General features: G+C 46.9%; 1 protein-coding gene across 2 annotated transcripts in view; it reads right to left on the bottom strand.

The window, feature by feature from the left end:
• ABHD17C (abhydrolase domain containing 17C, depalmitoylase) overlaps positions 1 to 26,346 on the bottom strand; it is a 58,209-nt gene extending 31,863 nt beyond the window's left edge. The window contains exon 1 of one of the 2 annotated variants that reach the window (XM_058542610.1): positions 25,556 to 26,346. In XM_058542610.1, coding sequence (XP_058398593.1) covers positions 25,556 to 26,148 — 593 coding nt within the window. In that variant the 5' untranslated portion in view covers positions 26,149 to 26,346. The remainder of the gene's footprint in view (positions 1 to 25,555) is intronic. The other variant, XM_058542609.1, reaches the window with a different exon arrangement.
• Between the last annotated feature and the right edge of the window lie 667 nt (positions 26,347 to 27,013).

Below are 27,013 nucleotides of genomic sequence, written 5' to 3' on the forward strand. Positions count from 1 at the left end.
ATCTATTTTACATTATATTACAGCAATCAGATAGAAGATCTGTTCCAGGAAGGAGTTACTATGTCAAATTCTTTAGGCAGGTAGTGGGGGAGGTCAAATGTCCCTCAGAGAAAACAATCAAGGTAAAGAGATATATTTCAGGGTGGCCAAATCTTGATCTCCCACAGTAGCTAATACTTATAACTCAGGAAACACTACTCAGTACAGGATTGAAAAGGTAATGGGACTTGTGATAAAAATTGACAAAGCAAAGGCATCTTTCTCTATTCTCCCCTTGAAACTCACTCAAAACAAAAAGAAAAAAATTCAAAATAAGACGATGAAAAGAACAAAGAAAGCACTCCAGAGCTGGGTGTAGGGACATGCTTTCCCCCCCGCAGACCACAGAGCCAGGGGCAACACTCCAGCAGACGGCACAGAGCAAGCAGGAGGTGCATTTGTAAACCTCATTTCTAGCTCCATATCATGTTTCCAGCCTGTTTTTATTTTTCCCTTATTGTCATTTTTCTCTCTTTATATTTTATACATCACGCTAGACAAGATATAAATCAATCAAAATCACTACATAGCATAATATCCAATTTCCGTAATGATGACCCTGAGTCATTAATATATTTTCTGCTTAGGATGGAAAAGAAGTGCAGAAGTATTACATCACAAATTGTTATAAGTTTTGGTGCTTAAAATAATACACCCCAGGCCTTTGAAGTTCTGCAGTCTGGAACCAGACTGGATTCCTGTCTCACCCATCTCTGAACAGCACCTCGAATGCCTTCCAAGTGGTGGGACCCCTGAGAGTCCCAGATAATCCAAACTTTAACTCCATTTCAGTAGTATCACTTGGCTCAGTGAAAAGTTAAACTTACTCAAAACGTCTATCTGGCTTGGAAAACTCCATGAGGGAACTCCTGGGCAAGAACTGATTCAGGGACGTGGCCTGGTTGGAGGTGAACGTTTACCGGCCTCCGTGCCTTTAAAGCTCCAGCTGAACGCAGGTCTCTGTCTCCCTCAGCTGCGGCTCCTCTTCCTCCTCAGCTCAGGATGAGGCCCCTGTGTTCCTGAGTCCAGCGGAGGGTGGCAGCCCCCACACGCCCCAGCAGGAGGGAGGTGGCTCACGTCAGCTCTGCCAGTCCCCCCAGTGCCGACCCTCTGGGTGTCTTATATTCTTCCCTCGGTTCAAAGATCATCCATTTACAGCATCTGCAGCTGTCGTCGGGAGGAGCCGGAGACAGAGGTGAAGACCACCTGGGGCACCGCAGGGGGTGGGGGGGTGTGGCCTCCTGTCCTCCTGCCACAGGGAGCCCGAGGCCCCACCGGGGAGCGTCGTGGTCTGAGGACTGAGGAGAGAAAACACCGTGCCCCCAGAGCCCCGGCTCAGGGGAGCACCCCTCAGATGCCAGCCCCCACCACATCCCGCACCCTCCTTCACCTCTGCAGGGGGGCTAAAAGCCACAGAGTTCAACTATCTCAAGCCATGCCCTTTTTTATTATTTAAACACCTTCAGAGCATAATACATAGACTACCTTCTAACATTTTATTTTAAAAACCATTTAAAATGAACTCTGCTCGGAGGCCTGAGCACCACCGAGGGGACAGCCTCCCCGACAGGTAAATGCCCAGTTCCCCTCACCAGTGGGATTAGAGGGACTCAGACATTAACTTCTCAATAGAAGCGACTCTTTTGTGGTGACTCCACTTGCCCCAAGAAACCTTCGGAAATCTGGCTTTCTTTGAATTACGTCTACGTAGAGACAATGTGTTCGTAACAATGCAAATATCTGCTTTACCTAATATTTCTCATTGAAAATTAATCAAGTGTCTGTTGATAGTCATTTAGTGTGACCTGGCTAAGTCTGAGCAACTCTGGAACACTGATAAGATGTCGTTTTGGAATCCCCAACGTGACCCATGGTGAACTCTCCTTGCACTATGGCATTTCAACAAGATATAATATATTAAGCAGAGGCCTTAACACTGTGACCCAGCCAGTTCCTTCACCGTCAGGTACCAAGGCAGAATGAAAGGGCTGTGGGCATCCACAGTATCACAGGAGAGCCTCCCGTGGGGCTGCACCTGTGGCTGCACGGCCGTGTGCAGGGCAACTCTGGGGCGCCACTCACAGGCTCTGAGCGAGCGGGGCTCTGGGGCCGTGGGGTGGGGCAGCTCACAATGAAAAATACTGGTTTATGAAACTGTAATTAACAAGATTCCTTCGGCTTCTAGTTCAAAATGAGGGCCCAAGCCCATACATTTGCTTCCCAACCAACCCAAATTCCACTGAAAAAGTATACAAGTTCAGAAAGGAATAAACCCACAACAGCAGAGAAAATAGGAAGATGGGGCAACATCAGAAGACAAAAGATTTCAATACATTTCTGGGTGACAGAAGGTGAATGGAAATGTGTTGATGGATGAAACAGAGTGGAGATAGCTGTCCAGGACACACTACGAGAGGGCTGCAGGGAAGGCAGGAGCCACTTGAATCCCAAGAAGGTTTCTGGCTCAAAATTAGCATGCAACTAAAAATAGGTAAGTTACAGAATGTCTGAATAGGGAATCTACGAATCTACTCCTCTCCCCGACACAGAGCTGAAAGCCCTCTGGGGCAAGCTGAGACTTCCAGTTGATGCTCTCAACTAAAACCACCCTCACCTGGCATCGGAGGCCTTCTTCCACCCAGAAACAAAGCCTGCTGGGTAACACACCCAGGCTGACTCGCCTCTTGGGGGAGAGGCCAAGGCAAGAACAGACCTGCTCACACCACATGGAGGAAACGCAACCCAATGACCCAATCTTTCCTGCTCCGGTGTGAACAGATAACCAAAAATGATGATGAGGACACCTGACGTTTACTGAGCATCTACTATGTCCCTGTCACAATTCTAAAAACCTTACCGGTCCTGACTCATTTAATCATTAACACCCCCAGCAGGTAGCTACCGTTAAGTATTTCATGGGGGCCAGCCCAGTGGTGTAGCGGTTAAGTTCGCATGCTCTGCTTTGGCGGCCTGGGATTCTCGGGTTCGGATCCTGGGCTCGGACCAACGCACCACTTGTCAAGCCATGCTGTGGTGGCGTCCCATATAAAGTAGAGGAAGATGGGCACGGATGTTAGCCCAGGGCCAGTCTTCCTCAGCAAAAAGAGGAGGATTGGCAACAGATGTTAGCTCAGGGCTGATCTTCCTCACAAAAAAAAAAATAAAGTATTTCACAACTAGTACAAGGTAAAGCGAGGATTCAACCTGAGTGTGAGCCAGAGAACAGGCTCTTAACCACTAAGCTAAACTACCAACATATGAGGAAAGCTAGCAGCAGAAGGACCCAAACGCACCCCTCAGAGGAACAGACGAGCAAGGGACCAGCATTTAGGACTTAAAAAAAATAAAAAGGATACTAAAAAAAAAAGCATACCCACAGATTTGAGAAAATATATCCATAAAACAAGAACAGGATGCTATGAAAAAAGGAAATCAAAGGGTAAAAATGAACTCGGAGATGAAAAACGATGGCTAAAATAGAAATTTTAACTCAGAGGTTAGAAAATAAAATAGAAGGGACCTGCCAGGAGATCAAACTAGACAAAGACACAAGAGGCTACTGGAGACAAAGAGGAAATCCAGGAGGCAGGTGTGACAGGAGCCACAGTAAGACAACTATGAAAACGGACAACCTTGACGGTGGAGTGAGAAAGCCGAGCCGACAGGAAGCAGGAGTTGAGGGGGAGGAAGAGTAGAGTTCAGACATTGACTCAAGTGGATGGAGAAGACATAACGTTCAAGGATTTTACTGAGAATCACAAACACTGCCAAGGAAGAACCAAAACTAACCATCAAATGCTGAAAATAGCACAAGGGGGTCAGCAGGATTGGACAACTAAGAAAAATCCTCCTGTTTCTTAGCAGCAAGTCAATGAATACTGTCTAAAGTTGCTCCTGGGTACTGGGAGTAAGGAGGAAGAGGGGGGACTGTTGCTTTTCATCATAATCTCTTCCATTTGATTTATTATTGTATGCATATATTATTTGAGTAAAAATGTTAAATTCTGTCATTAAATTAAAATGTTATTCGCCTCTCATGTCATTTTTGTTGTTAGTGCCCTTGAGTGGATTCCGACTCCTAGTGACGCTGTGTGCCGCAGAGCGGCACCCTGCCTGGTCTTTTTGTGCCACCCTCTCACCTTCCAGGGCTATATTAGACAATGCTCCACTGTCATTCACAGGGTTTTCGTGGCCAGTTTTTTCAGAAGTGGATGACCAGGTCCTCTTCCTAGTCCGTCTAGTCTGGACGCTCCGCTGAAACCTGCCCACCATGGGTGACCCTGCTGATGTTTGAAATCCCAGTGGCATAGCTTTCAGCATCACAGGAACACGCAGTCCACAGTTTGACAACCCACAGATGGGCGGTGTGGTCCCTGACTGGGAAACGACCCCGGGCTGCAGCGGTGAGAGCACCGGATCTTCACCACTAGACCCCAGGGCTGGCTCTCCTGTCCTTTGCTACTGAGTTTTGTCATGGGCAAGCTGGCACACCTTGGTGCCGAATGACACACCTTGCTGGGTTTTTTTGTTTGTTTTTTTTTGTGAAGAAGATCAGCCCTGTGCTAACATCTGCCAATCCTCCTCTTTTTTTGCTAAGGAAGACTGGCCCTGAGCTAACATCCTTGCCCATCTTCCTCCACTTTATATGGGACGCCGCCACAGCATGGCTTGCCAAGCGGTGCGTCTGTGCGCGCCCGGGGTTCCCAACCGGCGAACCCCGGGCCGCCGCAACAGAGCGCGCGCACTTAACTGCTTGGGCCACCGGACCGGCCCCCACACCTTGCTGTTTTTATTGAGACATATTCTCCACGAGCACCCCAGTGGCGGTCTCTATAAACACGAGGGGAGTGGTTCCTACCCTATATGTCACCAGTCATACCGGTACAAGGAAATGGAATGCAGGCATTATTCAGACTGATTCACAAAGTTACTCTATCCCTGCATCCACCTCATTCTGTCCTTCACAAACAATGATGTCTCCAGCTGAACAAAATGACGCCACTGTCCTGGAAAGATGCCTCAGTTCTCCAAGTCACCAGGTGCTCATTTGCAGTAATTACATGTAAGAATCTGATCTAAAAGTTAAGACTGAATATTAACAAGGTCAGTGGCAAGGAGATATTGATGGGCAAAGCCTGGGGCTTAAAATTACAAGAAGAAATTTAGTACAGATAAATAGTTAAAAAAACTAACTTATAGGGAGGGTCTTAAAAATGATCAAAAGCCTTAAATGAGACAAAATCCTGGTGGGGCTCCCACAGGCAGTGTTCAGCTCCAGAAGAAGCCTACTGTCCTAACCTAAGCCGCCTCTTGACAAGCGATGTGGACTTCCATCATGTGATGGTGATGTGACCAGCTAGCCGTCCAGGTTGGGCCAGCAGCATCCTTACTCAGCAGTTCCTGTGAAATCATCTGAATATCTCATTGGGGGCCGGCCCCAGTGGCGAAGCGGTTAAGTGCGTGCGCTCTGCTTCTGCAGCCCAGGGTTTAACGGTTCAGATCCCGGGCGCGCACTGACGCACAGCTTGTCAAGCCATGCTGTGGCAGCGTCCCATATAAAGTGGAGGAAGATGGGCACGGATGTTAGCCCAGGGCCAATCTTCCTCAGCAAAAAGAGGATTGGCATCAGATGTTAGCTCAGGGCTAATCTTCCTCACAAAAAAAAAAAAAAAAAGACTGAAGTACTAGGGGGGAAAAAAAGAATATTTCATTGCACGCACTTGGGATCTCTGCTCAAGAGCACCTTAAGCTCCTAAGAACCAAGACAAGGGGAGAAGGTAGGGCCTCCTACTTGGTTGGATTCAACCATAATTGCTCTGAAGAAAAGGGGTCAGCTGCTAAATAAGGTTTTTCAAACCAGTGTTTAAATGTTTTGCTCTCATTTTATCAAATGAGTGGAAAATGGAAAATGTGAAAGTGCTAAAATTAATAAGAAGCACAAATCTCATAAAGTTAATACGGTTGAGACAAAGATGAAAAGTACTAGATGAACCAAACAGCTGATTTTTTTGCCTCCATCAAATGTCCCCTGGCCTCTGGCTGCTAAAGTGTATGTTCAATTGTAAAGGGAAAAAAGAACACTTCAAGAACATACATGAAAAGCTAGAAGTAAATGTCATTTTAAAGGCTATCTGAAAATTGAGATACAGTTAGGGAAATTTTTTAAAATTAGTTCTCAGTGAATGAAATCTTCCTTATCACATGTCAGTCCATCATTCTGTTTGATCCAATATCTTCAGAAATGCACACGGACGGCAGCAGCAGGCGGCCTGTTCACAGTCAGGTCACATTAACTGGCGAGTCATTAACAGGACAGTTCCATCGCACTTCCCTCTGGTCGAACCACACCTGAAGCGCTGTGGTTAACTCCAGGCCTGTCTCAGCAATGGTGCTAAACAAGAGTGCGCTGAGAGAGGAAGACCGGAACGGTGAAGGATCCGGAAACACCTCACACAAACCATAACTGGGGATATTTAGCTTGCAAAGAAAAGATTAAGTCAGAGAAGAATTTATCTTAATTCTGCGGGCATTTACTGAGGCTCTGCCTGGTGTTAGAGTCTGTAGGGAATTCAGCTATAAACGAGATGCCACCTTTGCCCTTGTGGAGCTTACCTGATAGTGGTTTCCAGATATCTGACAGATACTAAGTGGAGAGACAACCAGGAATTACGACCAAGGAGAGAAAAGTAAGAGACAGCTGAGCTTAACAGAAGAAAAACTATTCTCCATAGAAGGATATGACTGTTGATAGTCAGATATTAATTCAGTTATTCATTCAAACAACATTTATTGAGACTGGCTGTCAATAATAATGGCATTATTGGTAAAGATAAATTGGGGATTCAGGTGGTTGGCTACCTCAGGATTGGAGGGAGTTGGCAGGGGTGGGGTGGGAGTGAGACAGGAACCAGGAGGTTAGAGGTAAATTATTATCATTTCCCTAGTTTGTAACCTAGGGTAAAGGTTTGGGATGCCTATCACATTATTAAAATAAACACAAAAGCTAAGCAAATTAATTAATTAATAGCGGGTCATGACAGAGTACCAAGAACCTAGGATTTTGATCAAAGTTTGCACTTGATGTTAGCATTAAAAAAAAAAAAAAAGAAAGAAATTTTTGAATCAAGTATGGCTCAGATTAATGGAGTAGATCCTAGACTTTCTAGATTACATACACTAGCCAAACTGTTCCTTCCTTTTCTCCTCCAATAAAATAGGGAAATCATTTAGGCTGCCAAATAGAACGTTTTTAAAAATTATTTTAACAACCAAAAGCAGAAGTGGCAAAAATCTCAGAATATTGGACCTATTGAAAACATTTGGCTGCAGGAAACCTCCACCGTGTTTATTTTTCTTATTTTGCTGTGGATGAGTGAAAGCGTCTTCCAGCACCGTGGACTGGCATTAGGGATCCACTGGATTACCTCAAGTCTCATGTCCCTCTCGAGGATCACCCGACTGGATACCCTAACAGTTTGGTTTCCCTAGCAACGGAAGGGCTCAAACCTTAACATCCATTGATTATAAAGGACTTTATAGGACACAGCACAGTTAACTAGAGAAATGACCACGTCCGTATAATATCTCTGGCTGTAATTCAAGAAGACTAAACTTTAGTGGGGTGGGAGGAGAAGGGAAGGATTTAAGATGATTTTCCTTACTAATGCTGTTTTACAGTAGGTATCCATTCTGCCAAAAACACAGACGCTCTGGGCATCACTCTTCTACTGCCAGAGCCCTCTCGTTTTAGGGTTAAAGAGACCTCTCCCTTCCAAGAAATTGTAAGGGACCTAGAGACTGGTAAGAACTCACAAAGCAGAGAGGTTTCCAACAAGGTCATAGGACTTATCTTACTTGCAGTCCCATGGTCTTTGAGAGAGAACCATGTCAAGAGCTTAATCTGGGATTAGGTCAATGAACTCTTATTGAGAACTGCCAAGTACTAGGCTCTTGAGCAGCTGGTTATGTAAACATCCTATATTCACAGAGGGGGCATGACTCCAAGAAGCCAATGATAATTCAAGCTCCTGGAGGATAAGAATCCCTTTTTTTAGGTATCCCTCAAGGCTAGACACATTGCAGAGGCTCCATAAACACATCAGAAGGATCTTTAAGGATTTTCACTCCCTATCTAAAAAGAGAACTCCAGCAATTCAGCAGTGAAAATTGGTCCAACTTTAAATGCTCAGGAATAAAACACTGTTCCATATTACTTAAAATAGGTTATTGTGGCTCTTCAAACCAATTTCAGAAATGACAATAAACAGAGGAATGAAAAATAAAACTCAATTGCACTAAAAAAGGTCAAATACAGAAAGACTACGTTGCTGGACCATTTGTACACAACTGCTTTATTTACAGACTGACAAAATCATTAGAAAGCAAACTATGAAATAACTACTAATGGCAACAAATTAAGAGAGGCAGCCTGGAAAAGTCTAAGTCAAAAGAAATACGTTGAAGCCTGGCACTCACTACCTAACAGCCACATGGGCTGATGTAAATCATTTACTCTCCCCTAAACTTCCTTCAATTAATGTATCAAGTGGGGCTAACACTATCTGTCTTACCTTTCTCACAGAACTATTCTCGGAAACAAAGAGAGTGCGTCTGAAAGTGCACTGGCAATTACAAAACCCTTTAGAAATACAGTGGGTTGCTGTTTTTCAAATCTTTAAAGGCTATCTACGATAAACCTTTTCATTTCTCTCCCTTTCTTTTCAGTGTTTTAAAAACTCATTTTATCAAACCAACATTTAAGCACTTTGCAAACACTGTCTCATTCATTATTTATAACAAACACTACAATATATACTACTATCATTTCCCCACTTTACAAAAGAAGAAACTGAGGCACAGAGAAACAGCACGGGGAGTCTGGCTGTGCTGTCCTTGCTCTTCACCTCTGCACTGTGCAGCCACCTAAAGTCATCAGGGGTTCTGTTGACTCGCCCTTAGGCATCTTCGTCTTATCAGAATCCACAATACAAGAGGCAAAGCAGTCAGAACCACCCACTCCAAGTGTGGAAAGCAATCTCAGTGGCCACCTCACTAGGGAAGAATCATTTCTTTTCCTCCTTTCAATTGATTTCCAAAGGTTCAGGAGACACTTTCTTCAGAATACTGTTAGATGAAAGTACAGAATTCCACGGGAGGAAGCCTCTCTAAGGGTATTCGAAGCCATCTTTTAAATGCAAATTGAAGATTTTTTTTTTGTAGTGTAGAAGATCTGGCAACAATGAAAGATCGTACTGTTGGGGGAAGAAGGAGAATCTCCCTCTGCCCTTTTCCTTAAGGTTCTTCTGGCTGGCCAAATAATCAACAAGACAGGTTAGCAGGAGAAAATAATACCAAGTTTAATAACATGTATACATGGGAGAAACTCAGAAATGAGCAAGTCGTCCCTCTGTCTAAGCTGCTTGCCTAAGTACTGCAGCTAAAGGCGAGGAGCGTGTTGGGGGCGGGTAGCGGGCTGGGACTTCAGAGGGCAGGAAGACAATTCTTTTCAGGGTCATCTATAGATAATGTGGTCAGGGAGAGATAGAGTTTTTGATAAAAGAGGCTTGGTGCCTTTCCTATTGTAACTTCTATCCTACATTATCTTTACAGCCTTCATGATAATAACTCCTTCCTGAAACAGATCTTTTGTTTTAAATTCTTTAGGCAGTTTGGGAGGGGAAACTCAAATATTCTTCCTGAGTTCTCTGAGTCCTTATTGTCTTCAGCTCGAAATAATCCGCATACCAGAGTGGTGCCTCCTGGGGTAGCTTGCCCTGAGCACCATCAGTACCAAACATCTAGCCTGGCACCCAACATACATCACGTGCTCGATTTGCTAAAGGATCAACATTTCTAAAAATTTAATTTCTCATCATGCTCAGATCCTATAATTCTGAGAAAAAAATATTAAGTAACAACGTTAATCTGGTGTCTAACTTTTCAGCTTGCGTCCTTTTTCAGAAAAATGATGAGAACATATACTCCTGAGGTGTGTGAAGACATCGATTTACATATATTAGTGTTTTAAAACACTATATAAAATCTTATGGACATTTAAAAGAAAAAATAAACACTGAAAAATAACTAATGAGCAGAAGCGTAAGTTCTGGTATTTTTTTCTGCACCCCAGTGTACAATCTTGAACATCTTCCAATATGCTCCACCCCCAGTGCCTTGGGAGACTACTAATGTAGAAAACACTGTCTGATTTTAGAACATGAGCTCCAGGGTCAGGCTGCCTGGGTCCAAATCCTGGCTCACCTTTTAGCTCTGTTGTGACCCTGGGCAAGTCATTCATCTTTCCTAGTCCTCAGTTTCCAAATCTCTAAAATAGAGATAACAGTAGTCCCTGCCTCACAGATGTAGTGATGATTAAAATTATGTCATGCCTGAAACGTCCTTAGCACAAAGGAGATGTTCAGTGACCGACGGCTAAACCAGAGCTGACATGTAACGCAAACCTCCTTTCTATAAACGGAGACAATGAAGCAGAGACATTAGTTACATGATACCCAGGCCACACAGCTGTGTCTCTCGACGGCTGACTAGAAGCCGTGCCTCCTAGCTCCCGACCAATGATCTTTTTATTGTCCCCACTAATTCTAGACAAATGGGACACACCCCTGAAGTTCCCAACTTATTTATCTTTACAGCACTGAAGTTGAAAAAAAAATAGCCAAGACTCCAGTGCCTTTCCTTTGATAATGATTTGATGTTCAATCTATTTAATATCTCCCTTAAATCTATTCTCCTTGCAATCCATACTCCAATAATGGTATGACCCTACAGCACACCAAGGGAAGCTCGGGTCTGCAGCTGGCTCACCACCAGGCTTCAGTGTTGACACAGACAGCAAGATCTTGTTGGGAAATTAGACAGTGGAATTCCAGATACAACATTTTATTTGAACTCTGCATTCTTTTCATTGTCAACTGACACTTGAAGTATATGAATATTCCTCAGTAACAATAACCACAACCACCTTCTGCAAGTCTTATACAAACACCGGAATGAGAGCCATCAACACGTGTCTGGGGGACTGCGGTATTACACTGACAGTAGACAGACTTGTAGACACTCCACCTCCATAAGCAACAGAAAGGACAAATGTTCCCCCATCTTCTCTAAGTGACCCTTCTTAGAATGGCCATACAGTCAGGTGTCTCTTAAGAAAACAGCTTTGTCTTCCAGAAGGAAAACCAGGCATTTGGAGGATCAGATCTCAGTTCCCTGGGTCCTTATCACCTTCTCCTCTTCTGGGCTGACTTACTCATTCACACCCAACTCTGGAGAGAGACCACAGCAGGAAGCCAGGGCTACCTGAGGCCTCCATCCTCAGAATCAGAGGGGATTAAGAGTCTTGAACATGAAAAGAAAAGAAAGAGCCCTCAATACAAACACCACCTCTCAGTGATTCCACCCATTCCTTCGGCTGACGCTCCAGGGCCTTCTACGCAAGGGGTATTGTACTGGGCTCAGGGTGAGTCCAGGAAGAATCAGAGACCAGCCTCTGATTCTCAAACAGAAAATGCTTCAAACAGATGGCATTCTTGCAGCGGAGTCAGATACAGCCAGAACTAACTAAAGACCAGGTGATAAGAGTGAGAAGAGACATATAATCAATTACGGGAGTGGAGGAAGGGACTGCCGCTCTGTTGGCAAGGCTCTGCGGGGAGACACGTCCATGGGTTCTGGGGCAGGGGGTTCTGAAGGGCCACTGACCGCTGCAGAAGGGCATTCCAGGTAGAGCACAGAAAAGCCAAGGCATTCTTTTCTTTCATAAATATACAGAGTGGTCTTTTATTCTAAGTAGCACTTTCCACAGAGTTGCTGATGGAAGAGAACACTCCTAAGAGATTTAGATTCCAATTGTTTTGGGTGTTAATTAATCAACTTTGCAGTTCTTTAGTAAAAGTGAAGATGAAAGGATAAGATCATAAAAGAATGGATTTTAGAAGGTTACAGATGCCTACAAAAGTTCCCAAGAAACTTGTCTCATTTTCAGTTCAGAGAGAACATACAGGGAAACAGAGAGGCAGGAGGAGTTAGGCAAATTAAAACTTAAATCTTCACCATACTTGATCCTGCAGAAGTAATCATGGTGCCCCCACATTTTACACATCGAGAAATGCTGGACCACACAGAGTCAGAACCAGGGTTTGAGAAAACAGTCCAGTGGAAGCCAGGAGGCATGAGGAATGGAGGGACCTCTGGCATAACTGCAGTCATGGCCTTCTACAGGGAATCACACCCCACTGCTAGGGGGCTACAGCCAGCACGGAGTGATGTGCTGCTCTCCTGGGTGCCTGGAAAGAGAACTCAGGGGAAACCAGCGCTCATTCTCCAGGCACAGCACGTGACCAAAGAGCCACGACCCAAACAAGCGGGACACGCCAGGATGCTCCCCCAGAGACAGACCAGTCACTCACAGGAGCATCTGATCCTCCCATACTGGGTTCTTTCAAAGTCCTGGTAGAAGTGCTGATCAGAGACGTCCAGGAACCAGATGAAGAGATTGAACAGAGCTGCTACAGGGAGACTTTGGCAAGGATGAGGGCAGAGGCAGGGTTATCCCAGGTCCAACGCCAATTCTCCCAAGTTTGTTTTTGCTTTAATTGCTTTCCTTCTTTGAAAGGACAATTCCCAAATTTATCTCTAGCTCAGATCTCGCTCCTGAACTCCACTCATATCCTATCGCTTGCTCGACATCTCCACTTAGATGTCTGATGGGCATCTCAAACTCACCAACCAAATCCAAGCTAGACTCCTGTCCCCTGTCCCCTAGTCCTGAGCCACCCACAGCCCTCCCCCGTCTCAGTGACCAGCAACCCTAGGTTTCCTGCTGCTCCAGTGGAATCACCCTTGACATTCCCTGTCCCCACTCAGCATCAGCAAATATTGCTGCTTCTACCTTTAAAAAACATTCCAGGGCCGGCCTGGTTGTGTAGTGGTTAAGTTTGCAAGCTCAGCTTTGGCGGCCCAGGGTTTGCAGATTCGAATCCCCAGCGCAGACTCATGCACGGCTCATTGAGCCATGCAGTGGTGGCGTCCCACATACACACTGGAGGAAAATGGGCATGGATGTTAGCTCAGGGCCAATCTTCCTCAGCAAAAAGAGGAGGATTGGCAAGAGATGTTAGCTCAGGGCCAGTCTTCCTCATTAAAAAAAAAAAAATCAATCTGAGCTTCTCGCTACCTCTCTGGTCCAAGCCACGTCATCTGATTCCTAAAATTCCGCATGTGGATCCTAACTGGCTTCTTCCTTCTTCCCCCGGCACTCGGCACTCGAGCCCCTCCACCAAGGTATGATTGACACAATAGCCGGGGGATCCTTTTGAAACCTAAGTCAAATCACGTCACTTCTGTACCCAAAGCCCTCGGAAGGCTCCCATTTCATGCCAGAAAAGCCAGAAGCCTTGTGTTGGGGAAGAAGGAGAATCCCCTCCGCCCTTTCCCTTAAGGTTCTTATGGCTGGCCAAATAACTAAAAGACAAGTTAGCAGGAGAAAATAATACCAAGTTTAATAAGAGGTATACATGGGAGAAACCCGGGAAACTGAGTCTCTCAACACATGGCAGCGATTTTCACATTAAATAGATTTAGATAAAAACAGAGGAGGATGTTGGGGGTAGAGAGGGAGACAGGAGGGAGACAGGAATCACAGTAATCAAGAGTATGCAGATTTAAGTCCTTTCCTTCCACACAGATAGAGTTTCCAGAGATAAGGCCATCCCCCCTCTTCCAAGTACAGGGAGGGAGATACCTTTACAAATGTAAATGTTTTGGTAAACAGAACTTTGAAAAGAATGGGCTCAGCAAGAACCCTCCCAGTCTGTCACTTTCAGGCATTAAGTTTGGGGGAAGGTTCAAGTTTCTTTGAGAGAAAGTAATCAAGGTAAAAAGATATATTTCAGGGTGGCCAATTTTGATCTCCCACACCTGCAACCGTCTGTAGGCCCTGTATGAACTCGCATTCCTACCCCAGGTACTCTCAGTCCTTGTCTCCTACTGTTCTCCCCTCTTCTGCACCTCATTCACCTGTTCCAGCCCCTCTGGCATCCTTGATGTTCTGTGAATCCAGCAAGCACACTCCATCTTAGGGCCTCTGTCACTGGCCCCTCCCGCACACAGCCACACAGCCAACCCTCACTGCTGGGGACAGAGGTCGTTCTCTGGAGGAAGCAGATTCCACACGTCCACTCATCACCTTACCCTGTTCTGTTTTTCTCCTTTTTCTATAGCATTTATCATATTCTAATCAACTCTTGTTCACATAATTATTCGGATTACTGTTTTTCATTGGTATCTGCCCACTTGTGAATGGAAGGTCCACAGGAGCAAGGATTTTGTTTGTTTTGTTCTGGAAAAATGCCCGGCCCATAGCAGGCCCTTAATACATTTGTTAAATAAGAAGATCCAACAGGATAGGAGGTTGAGCAAGAAGGGCTATTTCATAACCCAAAATTCTGGAAGTGGAGCATTCCAGATCACAGGGTGCAAGGTGTGGCCAGATACAGGCTGTGGGGTGGTGCAGAGTGCAGGAGAATCACGGTGAGGAGTGGTCTGGGAACTGTGAAGCAGGCTTGTTGAGCAGGCTGGCAACATCCTTGAAGATTTAAGCTGCGAGGGATGACAGCAGAAGGTGGGATGGTAAAGAATATTGTGACCCAGATGCACAAACCGCTGAGGGGTATGAGCCTGAATCCTGGAGGCCAAGAGCTACCAAGAGCGTACAGAAAAGTAAACATTTATAATATATCTATATTTACAATAAATATTCATAAAATTAAATTCATATTTACTTCAAAATAAACTTCCAAAACTCCTGGTATAATAATATAATAACCTAAGAATCTAAATGGATAAAAGGACAAGTTCACAATGAGCATCACTGCTCCAGGCAAAGAAGAATCCCACCACTTCTGAGAAGGAGGCACTATCCCACCACCATGAGTCACTGCAGGGTCCTCGACCGCCTCCCCAGGGCACCTGACAGTCCCAGTGCTCCTCAAATACAGACGTCCCACCCTCACAGCAGGCCTGCTGGTTTAAATGGCTTACTCTGGGTCTGCTCCAGACCTTCTGGAAGAGTCTCTAAGGATGGGGTCTAGAATCTGTTTTAACACCACCACCTCCCCCACCCCCAGTAATTCTTATACTGAATATCGTGAACTCTCATCACCATCTCATTCATTTATTTACTCAACACACATTCAGTGAGCACTCATCATATGCCAGGCTGTACTGTTCCAGGTGCTGGAGATGACGCAGTGAACAAAGCCGCCACACAGACTTAAGCCAGCATTGGGTCCTGGATGGACGGTGTGGAGAACGTGAGGCAGGGAGACGGGGCTGCCGCAGTGATGCAGGTACAACTTACTACCAAAGGCCTAGATTAAGGAAAGGAGATGAACAAGGAAAATTCAAAGGAAAAATAATAGACACTTGTGGCTGACCAGATGTGTGTGCGGGTGGAGAGGAAGGCACCAAAGGGGATTTGCAGCCTGGACCTGGATAAACGAAGGGTGATGTGTGGTCAGAGTGATGAAGAGCCATGTCTACAATCCACTGAATCGAGGTGCGGCAGGACTGTCCAGTGGGTGCGCCCCCAGGCAGCTGGAACCCCAGGACTGCAAATCCCACTGGGCCTCAGGGATGGAGACAGACTATGGGACACCCTCTGCAGTTAGATGACAGCCCAGACTATCTTAATCCCTCTCTTTTAATTATATTTTAGCTTAATATGCTCTTAAGCCATCTTTCAAGGGTTTTCTTTAAGTTTTTAGTAGGAAAATCTAATTTATCCCAATTACATATATGACTCCAGGTTGATCTTAAAAAGTTATTTTATCCAGCCTAGTCATACAATGTGTTTAAAACTGATTAACATGTAAATGGTCCTTTCCTAACATATATATTAAGATTAAAATGGTATAAATGTTACAAATTATAAGGACGATGGTGATGGTTAAACAACACAGCAACCAAACACAGAGAATCAGAAACATCCTTGAGTTATTTATGACAATAAGGATAAATCAAATTATTTAAGTTAAACTAATTAGGGGAGCAGATTTTGCCACCCCAAAATATGCCTCTGGCATATTGGTCATTTTCGGCTGGTTGTTTTTTTAAAAACAGCAGACACAAGAGAAGCTCTGAAAACTGAATAGAAGTTGCCCTTCTGGAAGAAGTATTTACATTTATAAGGAAATCTCCATTTGTAAGGGTGTCTCCCGCTCTGTACCAGGAAGGGAAGGATGACTCTAAATCTCTAGAAACTCTTATCAATGGAGAAGGCAAGGACTACATCTGCATAACAACCCAACCCTTGTTGACTGTGCTTTTCCTGGTCACCTCACATAACTTACTCCCCACCCCAACATCTTATTTTGTCTTTAGCAGAAGAAGGTATTTAAGATGATGGCTTCAGCCATTTGGGGGAGTTCCTCCATTTTCCTAGGTCTCTGTCCTGTGTACAGGAGGTATACATGTTATTAAACTTTTGCTTATTTTTGTTAGTCTGTCATGTATCAATTTAATTATTAGACCAGCCAACGACTCTAAAAGGAAAGAAGGAAAAATGTTTCCGCCCCTACACCAGCATACAAACACCCTGTTCTGGTTCCACAGACCTTTGCAGTCAATGGATCATCAGGGCGCATGGCGTGGTTCTGTCCACGACAATCACTAGAGACAGTGTTGGATAAGCTGGAATTCTCATTTGATTATCAACCACAATAACAAAGGTGTTAGCCAGCAGAGTGATAATTAACTCCTGGAAACTCACTGTGGATATACTCTGAATACAGGCTTGCTTTACATTTTCCCCCAACGTAACTGCCCAGATTTCATTTTGATCCATTTAAAAATGTAAACTGAAGGAACAAACTAATAATCAGTCCTGGAGGTTCTCAGCGCTCCTTTTTCACTTGCAAATTTAAGCAGTGCTCTGTTAACCAGTAATCTTGAGGTGGGACTAGTCTCAGTGATTCAGCCAGTAACTGATATGCAACAGTTAACTATTAGTCTGAGCAGTGAATCTGAATGACCTAGACTTCCCGGAAACAGAGGTTTCCAGTTTCACCATGGTGCCACCCCCCTTCAACACTCTCAAGTGAATCAATAATGTGGAAGTTATCAACAAGCTCCATTACGCAGAGCCTTGAAAACTCAACAGGAATCTGAGGCATCATGGGAGCATTCATATTTTAAAAGGAAGTGTGCAAGTGGTCCCCGGCCAACTTTAGGAAAAGAGAAGGATGGCCAACTTTAGGAAAAGAGAAGGATAACTATTGAAGGTCGTCCACTAGTAAACAGCAACCAGAATGTCCTGAGCGGTGGAAAGAGACGGGGTCGCCTTCTCATCTTCTCCACCCCCAACTCTGCACCCAAAGAAGTCTCGTTCCTGCCAGAACACACACCCAGCTCCCGAAAGCTGAGCCTGGAAACAGCATGGTAAAGGGAGCAGAACAGGAATGGTTTGCAAAGTAATTGCAAGGTATTAGATTACAGGTCTACAAGTTTCCTCTCCTTTTAAGATCTCCTTTGGGGAGATAAACACCTAGGTAGATGAAGCCCTATCCGATTTACAACACTAAAGCACACCACTCCCCAAGCTAAAACAGGAGAGTAGAGCCCTTGAGGCCAGAGAACCACAGTCCAAAGCACCTCCTCCCCCTTAGCTGCAATGAAACTAAAACATCCTTGCTGTTCCCCTCCATCCACACCCACCAAGCTAGGCTTCCCTGGGTATTATTTATACTATGGAGAGTGGGGAAGGAAGCAATTTCTTTAACGCGCCTTCTGATCTAAGCTTATGGTTTTTGGCACGATCTGAGCATTTGGCTATTACATAGGTCTGATATTTTATTAGTAATCCTAAACAGCAATAACACCCCGTTTGTTGTGCTCTTTCTATGTGGAAGGCATTGTGCCAGAGCCCCTGACATGACATGGTTGCTATGATCATTATTATTACCATTACCATTATGATTTTAACTGAGGTTCAGAAAGGTTAATAAACTTGCCTGAGGTCACGCAGTTAATATGTGGCACAGGCAGGACCCAACCTTGGTCTGTTTGACTCCAGAATTTCTGCCCCTAACCATAAAGCACATCAGAGAACGCTCAGATTTGCAGGAACATTCCTCCCCAGGTTACCCTTGAGACGACCTTGCCTGTGTTACTCTGATAGCAGAGCCAGAAATCAGCTACAGCTGTAAATCATCTAAATGAAGAAATCAATCATTAAATCATTTCAGGCTCGAGGTACACAGAAGTCCACTGGCTCCCTGCAGTCTTGGCCCTCGTTCCTCCTGCCTTCTTCACCCAACGCCTCGCCCTTTCTCCTCTGCCCCAGGGGCTGTCCAGAAGTATGTCCACACCACAGATCACTTTCCACAGGTGGCCCCCCTGTCCCAGGGTGGAAAGCACCTCCGCTGTAGGGCAGAAGAAAGGAGAGGCAACAGGAGGAGGGACCTATTTTTCTACAGCCTCTCATTTCCAGGCTGACAACGGGAGCCCACACGCTGGTCACAAAAAGGTAACGATATCACTGCTCTACTGACCTGGTTTATGGAATTAATCACATTCTGTTCTTCACAGCCTGTGCTCTCTCGTCAGAGTGAACTCTGTCACACCCAAGGGGCTGAGTGGAGTGCAGATGGTTCCATGCATCCCTCTACACCTAGAAGAGGAGTCCAAGAAGTGCCCCAGAGTGGACACGTCAGGGCGTGCTCATCCCGGCCATGGCCCTTCTCAGGACTGCTCCTGACCCAGCCCAATGAGGCAGCAGTGTTTAGCCTAACGCAGGTACAACCTGGTGAAGCACGAATGCGTACCAGGTATCTGTGAGCCCAAGGGAGGCCAGTTCCTGGGCAGCTGAGTCAGGGGTGGGCAAGAGTTTGTTGGGGGTTGAGGAGCAAAGACCAGGAATGAGGGAAGAGGTTTGTTGTAGAGAGCAATGGAACAGGCATGCAGAGAGAAGGGGACGTCAGAAAGCAGGTCAGCCCAGACAGCGGCGGTGGAGGGCAGGGGCCAAGGGCCTCCATGGCTCTCGGGGCCCCACTTCCAGCTCCCGTGGGACTCGGGACTCTCCCACGTATAAAGGCAGCTGTCCTTTGAACAGATGCCCTTGCCTCTGGTCCATTCTAGTGGTGCCTGGCCACCAAGATCTGTGAGTAAAAGCATCTACGTAAGTGTATAAAAAAAATCTTCTCTAACATTCTCTTTTCTTCACCTGTTGACCAATTAAATTGTGGCCAATCCTCAACTGTACACTGACCTCTGGATGTTTCTAGGCCAGTGCATCTCAACCCTGGCTGCACACACACAAACACACCCATATATACATTTGTACATATATGTATACAGATACATATACACGAATATGTGTACACATACATACCTACACACTTGCATGTGTAAACATGCACTTGTACATATATACATATAGACACATACATGCACATATCTGTGTGTGTCTAGATACACACACACACACACACACAAACACACACACCCTTTTATGAAATTCATCTGGAAATGCTGAAGTGCGGCCAGGGCTGAGATCCATTGTAGAGACTGAATCCACCAAGTTCCCCAGTGTAGCCAAGAAAAGCAAATTCAAAAACATTAGCTGCCTTCCCTGAAAATCGCAACACAGAGCCTCATGGGAGGCACCTCAGAAGCCACGTTGCTGGGTCCCCTGCTTTCAACACAATGGAACGTGAAGCCCCACGTTCAAGGTGAAGCCTTGTTCAAGGTGACATAATGGATTAGAGGAAGCGCTGGAATGAGAACTTATTTCCCTAGTTCAAAAGGTTTTGTGTTTATCTAACTTTTGTGAATTAAATCTTTTAGACAAATTAGGAAGCCTACTATTTAAAGCAATTCTGAAAATAAAAAGTCATTCAAATATCCAAGTAATGACCCCCAAGTGTATCTGCACTGAGATTCTGGATCCCAGGACAGAAGACTTCCTACAGCGGAGCAGATTCAGAGCCTCAACACCAGCGTAAGCAAAATCCAATAGAAAAGATAAATCTGCTACAAAATGAACACTGAAATTGCTAAAGCCAGATTCTGAGGCTTATGTGAATTATCAACACTGAATAGATTGGAGAAGTGACTGAATTGGGGCAGAGGGTGAGGAGCAAAAGCAGCAGTGGAAGGTAGGGAGCGACCTTAGGTGTTCACTTTAGGTGACCTCAGGATAGCATAATTTAAGTGACTTCTTCAGAAACAAAGAAAAAGGCCTCTTCCACAACATGCCATTGCACAGTAGAGTTTTAAGACTGAGCCTCCAAGACTGCCTGAAATAAAAACAAGTATGCTCAGAAGAGAAACACATTAAGGTGTTACTGCCCGTAACACAGAAACATGAACTAGCTTGTCAGATCATCTGCAGCCGGATTACCAGAGGAAATAAGGCCCCTCAAAACAGAACCATGGATAAGTTAGCTTGTAGGATGGGGGCAAGAGGTCAGAATCTGGTTCAGCTAGAGAGCAAACCTGCTGAGGCACAGTGAGGGGAGCCTAAAGAAGCAGACACGGCACAAGAGCACTTGAAGGAAGGGAGAGGAGACGCTGGAGCTTCCAACCGAACCCCCAAAGCACACTCCACGCGCTGCAGTTTCAACAGGTCTGTTCTTGAGAGTTACGTTCTTCCTAATGGGATATTCTCATAGTGGCTGCCTTGAATTGCAAGCTGATATTCTATTTCCTTTCTAGAAATATCACCATGCTTTCACCTCATGTCAAACACTATTCATAACACATTCTGTTTCTCTTGTCCCTCCCTAATCAGTCAAACTCAGGTAGAAATCCTGAGCATTCTTCCTTAATGGCACCATAGTATTCCCTCTGAGAAAACCGAGAACAAAGTCAGGGCATTCACTTCAACGTGCCCAGGAAGGTAACTGTTCTGCTGCTCCCAGGAGAAATTCATCCTGTGACCCATAACTGTAAACACCATTTTCAACCAACAGAAGGGGCTTTTTAAGGACTCACTCCCTGAGGGTGTCCACTACAGCCTTCCCCTCTCACGGATTTCCCAATTACGGGTCCTTGATTCACAGGAGCAAAAGTTATAAAACAGCAACACATGGTTACATATTCACAATGGCTCTAAAATCTATTCCATCCTTTCACAACAAAAAGAAACAGTTTCGGGTTAACGATACTCAAGGCGAACCTACTGTAGTGTCTGGTACAAGTACAGTATGGATACTGTGGTAATGGCTAATGGTTTGTTGGTTGAATGAATGAATGAGTGAATGAAATATCATCTTTTGTAGTTTGCCTTTTGCACCCAGGCACTGAGAGACTCTACCCTCCTCTCTCTGCATTTGCTTCTCTGACTGGGTCAGTGTTTCTGTGTCTTTGTTACCAAATGCCTTTCTCCTCCATAGTCCTTGCATCAAATAGAAGGATCAGACAACTTCTGTGGCTGGCACTGATAAACACCAACAACAAAGTGAATCACAAATGCCCTACTCTCCTGTTTTTCTATATTAAAATGTTTCAGCTAAAATACTCTCCACCTATCTTACACCTCATTCTCTGGGTTATTTGCTTGTTTGGGTTTATGCTTTCAAATCAGCTTGATTCACTCCCTCCTGAATCACAGGCCCCACTTCTGCAGCTCATGTCCAGAGGACCCCCGAAGGATGTGTGTGGAGTCGTCTTACTCCCACCTTAGCCAACAGGCAGCCTTTCCTGCACAGATTAACCACTTCCCCAGCTCAAGTTACAACACTACCCTCCAATAAGCCTACCCTGATTTTCAGCGTCTTTTCCACAGATACTTCTAAGTGATTCCAAGTCATGCCCTCAATTGCTTGTATTCACAACATACTTAACAAAGTATGTCAGTAACACAAATGGAAAACGCGGCCTACCTTCAAGCTCCCCATCACACTTAGGTTCTCTGTTGTCTCTCCTCACTGTTCTCATACAGCTGCTGGGGGACTGAATATTTGTGCCCCCCCCCCAATTCATGTACTAAAACCTAACCCCCAAGGTGATGTTATTAGTAAAGTGATTAGGTCTTCAGTGTGGAGCCCCTATGAATGGGATTAGCGCCCTTATAAAGCAGCCCAAGAAAGCTCCCTTGCCCCTCCTGCCATGTGAGGACACAAGAAGTCGACAGTCTACAATCAGGAAGAGGGTTCTCCCCCCAGACCTGACCGTGCCAGCACCCTGATCTCAGACTTCTAGCCTCCAGAACCATGAGCCATAATTCCTGTTGTTTATAAGGCACCTAGTCTATGGTATTTTATTATAGCAACCCCAGTGGACTAAGACACCAACTTACTTCTATGATGAGTCCACACTCTTCCTGGCTCCTTCAAATCCCATCTCTCTTCTACACCTTTTTCAGCAATTTTTCAAATTAGACTATAACAATCGTCATTTATTGGCCAAATAGCAATGACCACGTTTGTTGCCTTCAAATTTACTTCCTCCTGAAACTGTTATTCTGGATGATTTGCCCACCTTATCACTCATCATTTAGGAGATTTGCTGCCTTTACCCACGCAAATACTCGGGAGTATTTATGAAGTCCTCATCAAGGGCTGGGCAGCTCACCACAGCATGCACAGGAGCTGGCACAGACAGGTAATGGATAAAGAATGAACAGAAATACACAGGAAAGGTTACTCTTACTCTGTTTTTCAATACAGACACTTTGGTGCTGCGAACACATGCATATAACAGATACAAAGTGGATCAGACCTCAAGCCAATACATCATCACCCCTTTTTTGTCTATGGCTGTACCCATGGATAGTAAAGTCTGGAGGTAAAATAAGACCCAACATTTGTTAAGAATCCAACTTAGGAAAAATTGAATTTACCCCATTTACTTATGGGGCATCCATATGTGCAATCCATTAAACAAGCATTTAATGAGTGCCTATTATTTTAAGGCACTTTGCCAGTTGTTGGGAATATAGATGTGGAGTCCTTGCTCTCAAGGAACTTTCAATTTAATGGGAATACAGTTAAATAACAGGATATAGCAACACAGGGTGATAAGTGCAGGTAAAGGGGCTGAGTGCCAGGCGCACAGGAACACGAAGGCTCTTTGACTCCAGTCAGGATCCAGTCAGGATCTCATGTTCCTGGCAGAGGAAAAAGGCTTATACGAAAGGCCAAATGTGAGCACAGGAGGGAGGACAAGTCCTGGGCCAAGTACTGCGGGGGTGCACAGTAGTGACACACCCTACAGTCCTCCTGGGGGCAACCTGAGCACAGAGACTGAGGTGCCTCAGGACAGGGCAGGCTCTCCAATCACTGTCCTGAGCACTGCGGTTAAGCAGTCAGAAAAGAAAAAGATCCCCAAAGAAGACACGGGGGCTGGGAGGTGGAGGGGGTACCCAACTAGGGAAGAATGGGTGGAAGGTACTGCTGCTGGGGCCATGACCTGAACGGGGCTGTAAATGGGCAGAGAACAGGACATGTTCCAGGCAAGGTTAGAGCAGAAGAACCACAGAACAGCGAGAGAGGACAGGCCGCAGGACGGCGGGTAAGGGACTGACTAGCTTCAGAATCAGGTGCCTCCTGTGTTATTAGAACAACTGAGACACATACATGCACCTCTTGAGAAATCTGATAAACAGGAATACTCGGTGCCTTGGAACGAGTACTGACCTGGCAGCCGAGAGACCTGCGCTAATTCACCATGAGCTTATCTTCCCCAGGCCTCTCCCAGGGGAGGTGGGTGCACGAGAGCAGTGTCCAGAAATGAGTCGGAAAATAAATTCAATGGTTCACAACCAGTATTCTTTTTCCTCTCTTTTTTAATTTTACATGAAATAGAACATATTCTGCCATGTGCACTGCCCATAGAAAAAATACTGTTTTGTGAAATGTTTGCTTCAGATAGATATAGATGTGTATGTGTATGCTTGATCAAGATATAAAATGTTTCTTACTATGGGGTCACAATCAAAAAAGTGGGAAAAGCACAGACAAGAGGATTTGTAAGGTGTCTTCAAATCCTAAGATTCTCATTTAGCATTTAAATTCTAACCCATTTTACAGGAGTGTAAACCAACCTAGATGAGTTCTGGCATAAAATTAAATCATGAGCAAAATTTAGATATACCGCCAGATAATTCAATGAATTGAATCGAATTGTTTATCCAAACCAATGACCTTAATTAAACTAAACTAGGACAAGAGTCTCTGGAAATAACCACGCTCACACATGTATCACAGACACACCTGGCCATGCAGGGCAGAGGATTTACTCCATGTATCTGCATAGGATACCTTCTCATCTGCCTAAACCACTTTCGAAAAGCTATAATCCAAATGAACTCGTTCAGGAGAACATGAATAAGCGACGTATATTAAATCCTAAGTACTCCTTGTTGGACAACCCATTTTCCCAGAAAGGCAAAGAGTAATTTATGAGCCTATGTATGAACAGGAGACAAAATCATTAATGTCAGCGATCTGCATAAGCCGAGCAAACACATTTTAGATAAAAACTATGTAAGCGCCAATTACACTTATTCTGGGACTCTTTCACCTGAAGAAACCAGATGTCATTACAGACATGATCTCAGGTATTTTCACCATGACTGCTACGCGGTGGGTCATAAATACCAAAACTGGAGCACAAACAGGTGACGTGACTTGCTCACTTACTAGATTTTGTCTAAGTTGAGAATAAAACTCAAGTGTCCTGTTTGCTTGTCTTACCAGGTCTAGCCCGGAAACCATGCCCCCTATTTGTGACTTGCACATAAAAGTCCCTCCCTCAATAAATACTTCCCAGTCCTTCTTTGAATACTAATTCAAGGTCAAGGGATTCCCCAAACCCTGTAACATAAGATTCAAACTCATCCTGGGCTGTAACTGAGGCTCTGTGAAAGGTGCCAGGCCAACAGCCACCAGCTAACTTCTGCCCACACAGTGCCAGCTATTCTGTCCCACCAGGAGGCAAACTTCACACCTTCCGACCCCCCAACCGCCTCCACGGCCGCCCAGACACTGCCCCGCGGAGCACTTCACAACCGGAAAGTCTTCTGGAGGTCATCCGTCTCGCCCCGTGATTTTACAAGGAAGGAGACAGAGGTCTCGAGACTCCTGGGTCTTCCCCAAGGTCACTTCAGCATGAGGACCTTCACTCGCTGGTTGCCGGCTCACACAAAGTCAGCGCGCACCAAGTTGTTTCTGCCGGTACTTAAGCACCCCCACGCTGCCACTCGCGGTGACCAGAACCACAAAAGACCCAGCCGGTGGACCGGGGCCCCCAGGCGTGCCCAAGCAGGCAAATCCACCGAGTCCGAGCTCTCCAGGAACCTGAGGGCCGGCGGAGGTTTTGGAGGCAGTGGGAGAAAGCCAGCGAAAAGCAAGTCCATAGCGGCCGGGGGCTCTCTGCTCGCTCACAGCCCCCGAGGAGCGGCCCTCTCCCCACAGGCCGCCCCAGAGGCCCCAAGGGGACCCCCACCCGCCTCCCCGCAGCTGCAGGCCAGGCCTGGCGACCCCGCCGGGCTCACCGGGTGCGCAGCGCCTGCCACGCGGCGTCGATGTCGGCGTAGAGGTTCTTCTCGGAGGGCTTGCCCGAGCTGACGCCGTAGCCCGAGTAGTCGTAGGAGAAGATGTTGCAGTTGATGCGCGAGCCGAGGCCGATGTAGAAGCTGCACATCTGGCCCAGGTCCACGGCGTTGCCGTGCGAGAAGAGCAGCGTGTAGCGGCTGGAGGGCGCGCAGCGCACGAACATGCAGCCGAGCCGGTTGTCCCGGGCCGTGCGCGAGAAGAAGACCTCGACGGCGTCCAGCTCGCGCTGCGAGTACTGCCAGTCGGCGCGCTCGCTCAGGTGCAGGCTGCACGCGCCCCCCGCGCCCGCGCCCTCCTCGGGCTGCTGCGGCGCCGGCTGGGCCGCGGCGGTGGCGGCGGCGGCGGCGGCGGCGGCCGGGGCGGGGATGGGCGCGCCGGGGCCGCGCTGCTCGGGCGCCAGCACCGTGTAGGTGGGCTCGGGCGGCAGGAAGGCCAGCTTGGCGGCGATGCGGCTCGGGCACGGCGGGCAGCAGAAGAGCCAGCACAGCTCGCCCAGCGAGAAGCCGTTCATCCTGGGGCCTGGCTCGGGCATCGGGGCGGCCTGCGGCCTGCCGGCCCGGCAGGCTGGCTGGCTTGGGAGCGAGGGCGGCGGGCGGGCGCGCGGCGAGGAGGGCGGGGACCGCGGAGGCCGGCAGCGGCCCGCCCGCCCGGCGGCGCAGGGGGAGGAGGCGGGGCCGGCCGGCGGGCGCGGCGCTGCGGGCCGGGGAGGGTCAGCGGCGGCCCCGCCGTCCGGGCGAGGCGCGGGGGGCCCGCGCGCGGCACACAAAGCCGGCGGCGGCGGCCATGCCCCGCTCGAGCGCCCGCCCCCCGCTCCGCACCCGCACGCCCGCCGCCACTTCCGGGCGACTGCGCGGCGCCCCGGGACACGGCGCGGGGCGGCATCGGGGCGGGGTTCCCCGCCGGGACACGGCGCGGGCCGGCGTCGGCCTTTCACTCCGCGCGCCGGGACGCGGGCACCTTGGCCTCGGAAGCGCATCCTCGTTCCCAGGACGGACGGGGGCCGGAGGAGCCGGCTTAGGGGTCCGCATGGGGGGCAGGTGCGCAGATCCCCAGAGGGGGCGCGGGCACCCTCACCCGCCTGGGAAGCACGGCCTGGGACCGACAGGGACTCTGGCTGGCCTGGGGCCTGGAGGCTTAGGAATCTATAAGGGGGGCGGCTGGGCCGATCCCCAGAGGGACGGTGGAGGTGGCGCGGGTGTCTTCCTGGATCAGACTGTTCCCTCGCTCATCTCCCCCTCGAATTCCCTTCCTCAAATCCAAGTTTTGTCACGGATGGAGGCTCTTGGGAATCTACTGAAAAGAAAATTAATGAGTCGAAGAGAGTTGGAATGAACTTTTAGTATTTGTCTTTTGGTGTCTATGCTGCTTTCTGAACTGCCCCTTCCTAAAGTCTCAGT

This window comes from Diceros bicornis, chromosome 5, assembly GCF_020826845.1.
Source record: "Diceros bicornis minor isolate mBicDic1 chromosome 5, mDicBic1.mat.cur, whole genome shotgun sequence".
In the NCBI taxonomy this organism is placed as follows: domain Eukaryota; kingdom Metazoa; phylum Chordata; class Mammalia; order Perissodactyla; family Rhinocerotidae; genus Diceros; species Diceros bicornis.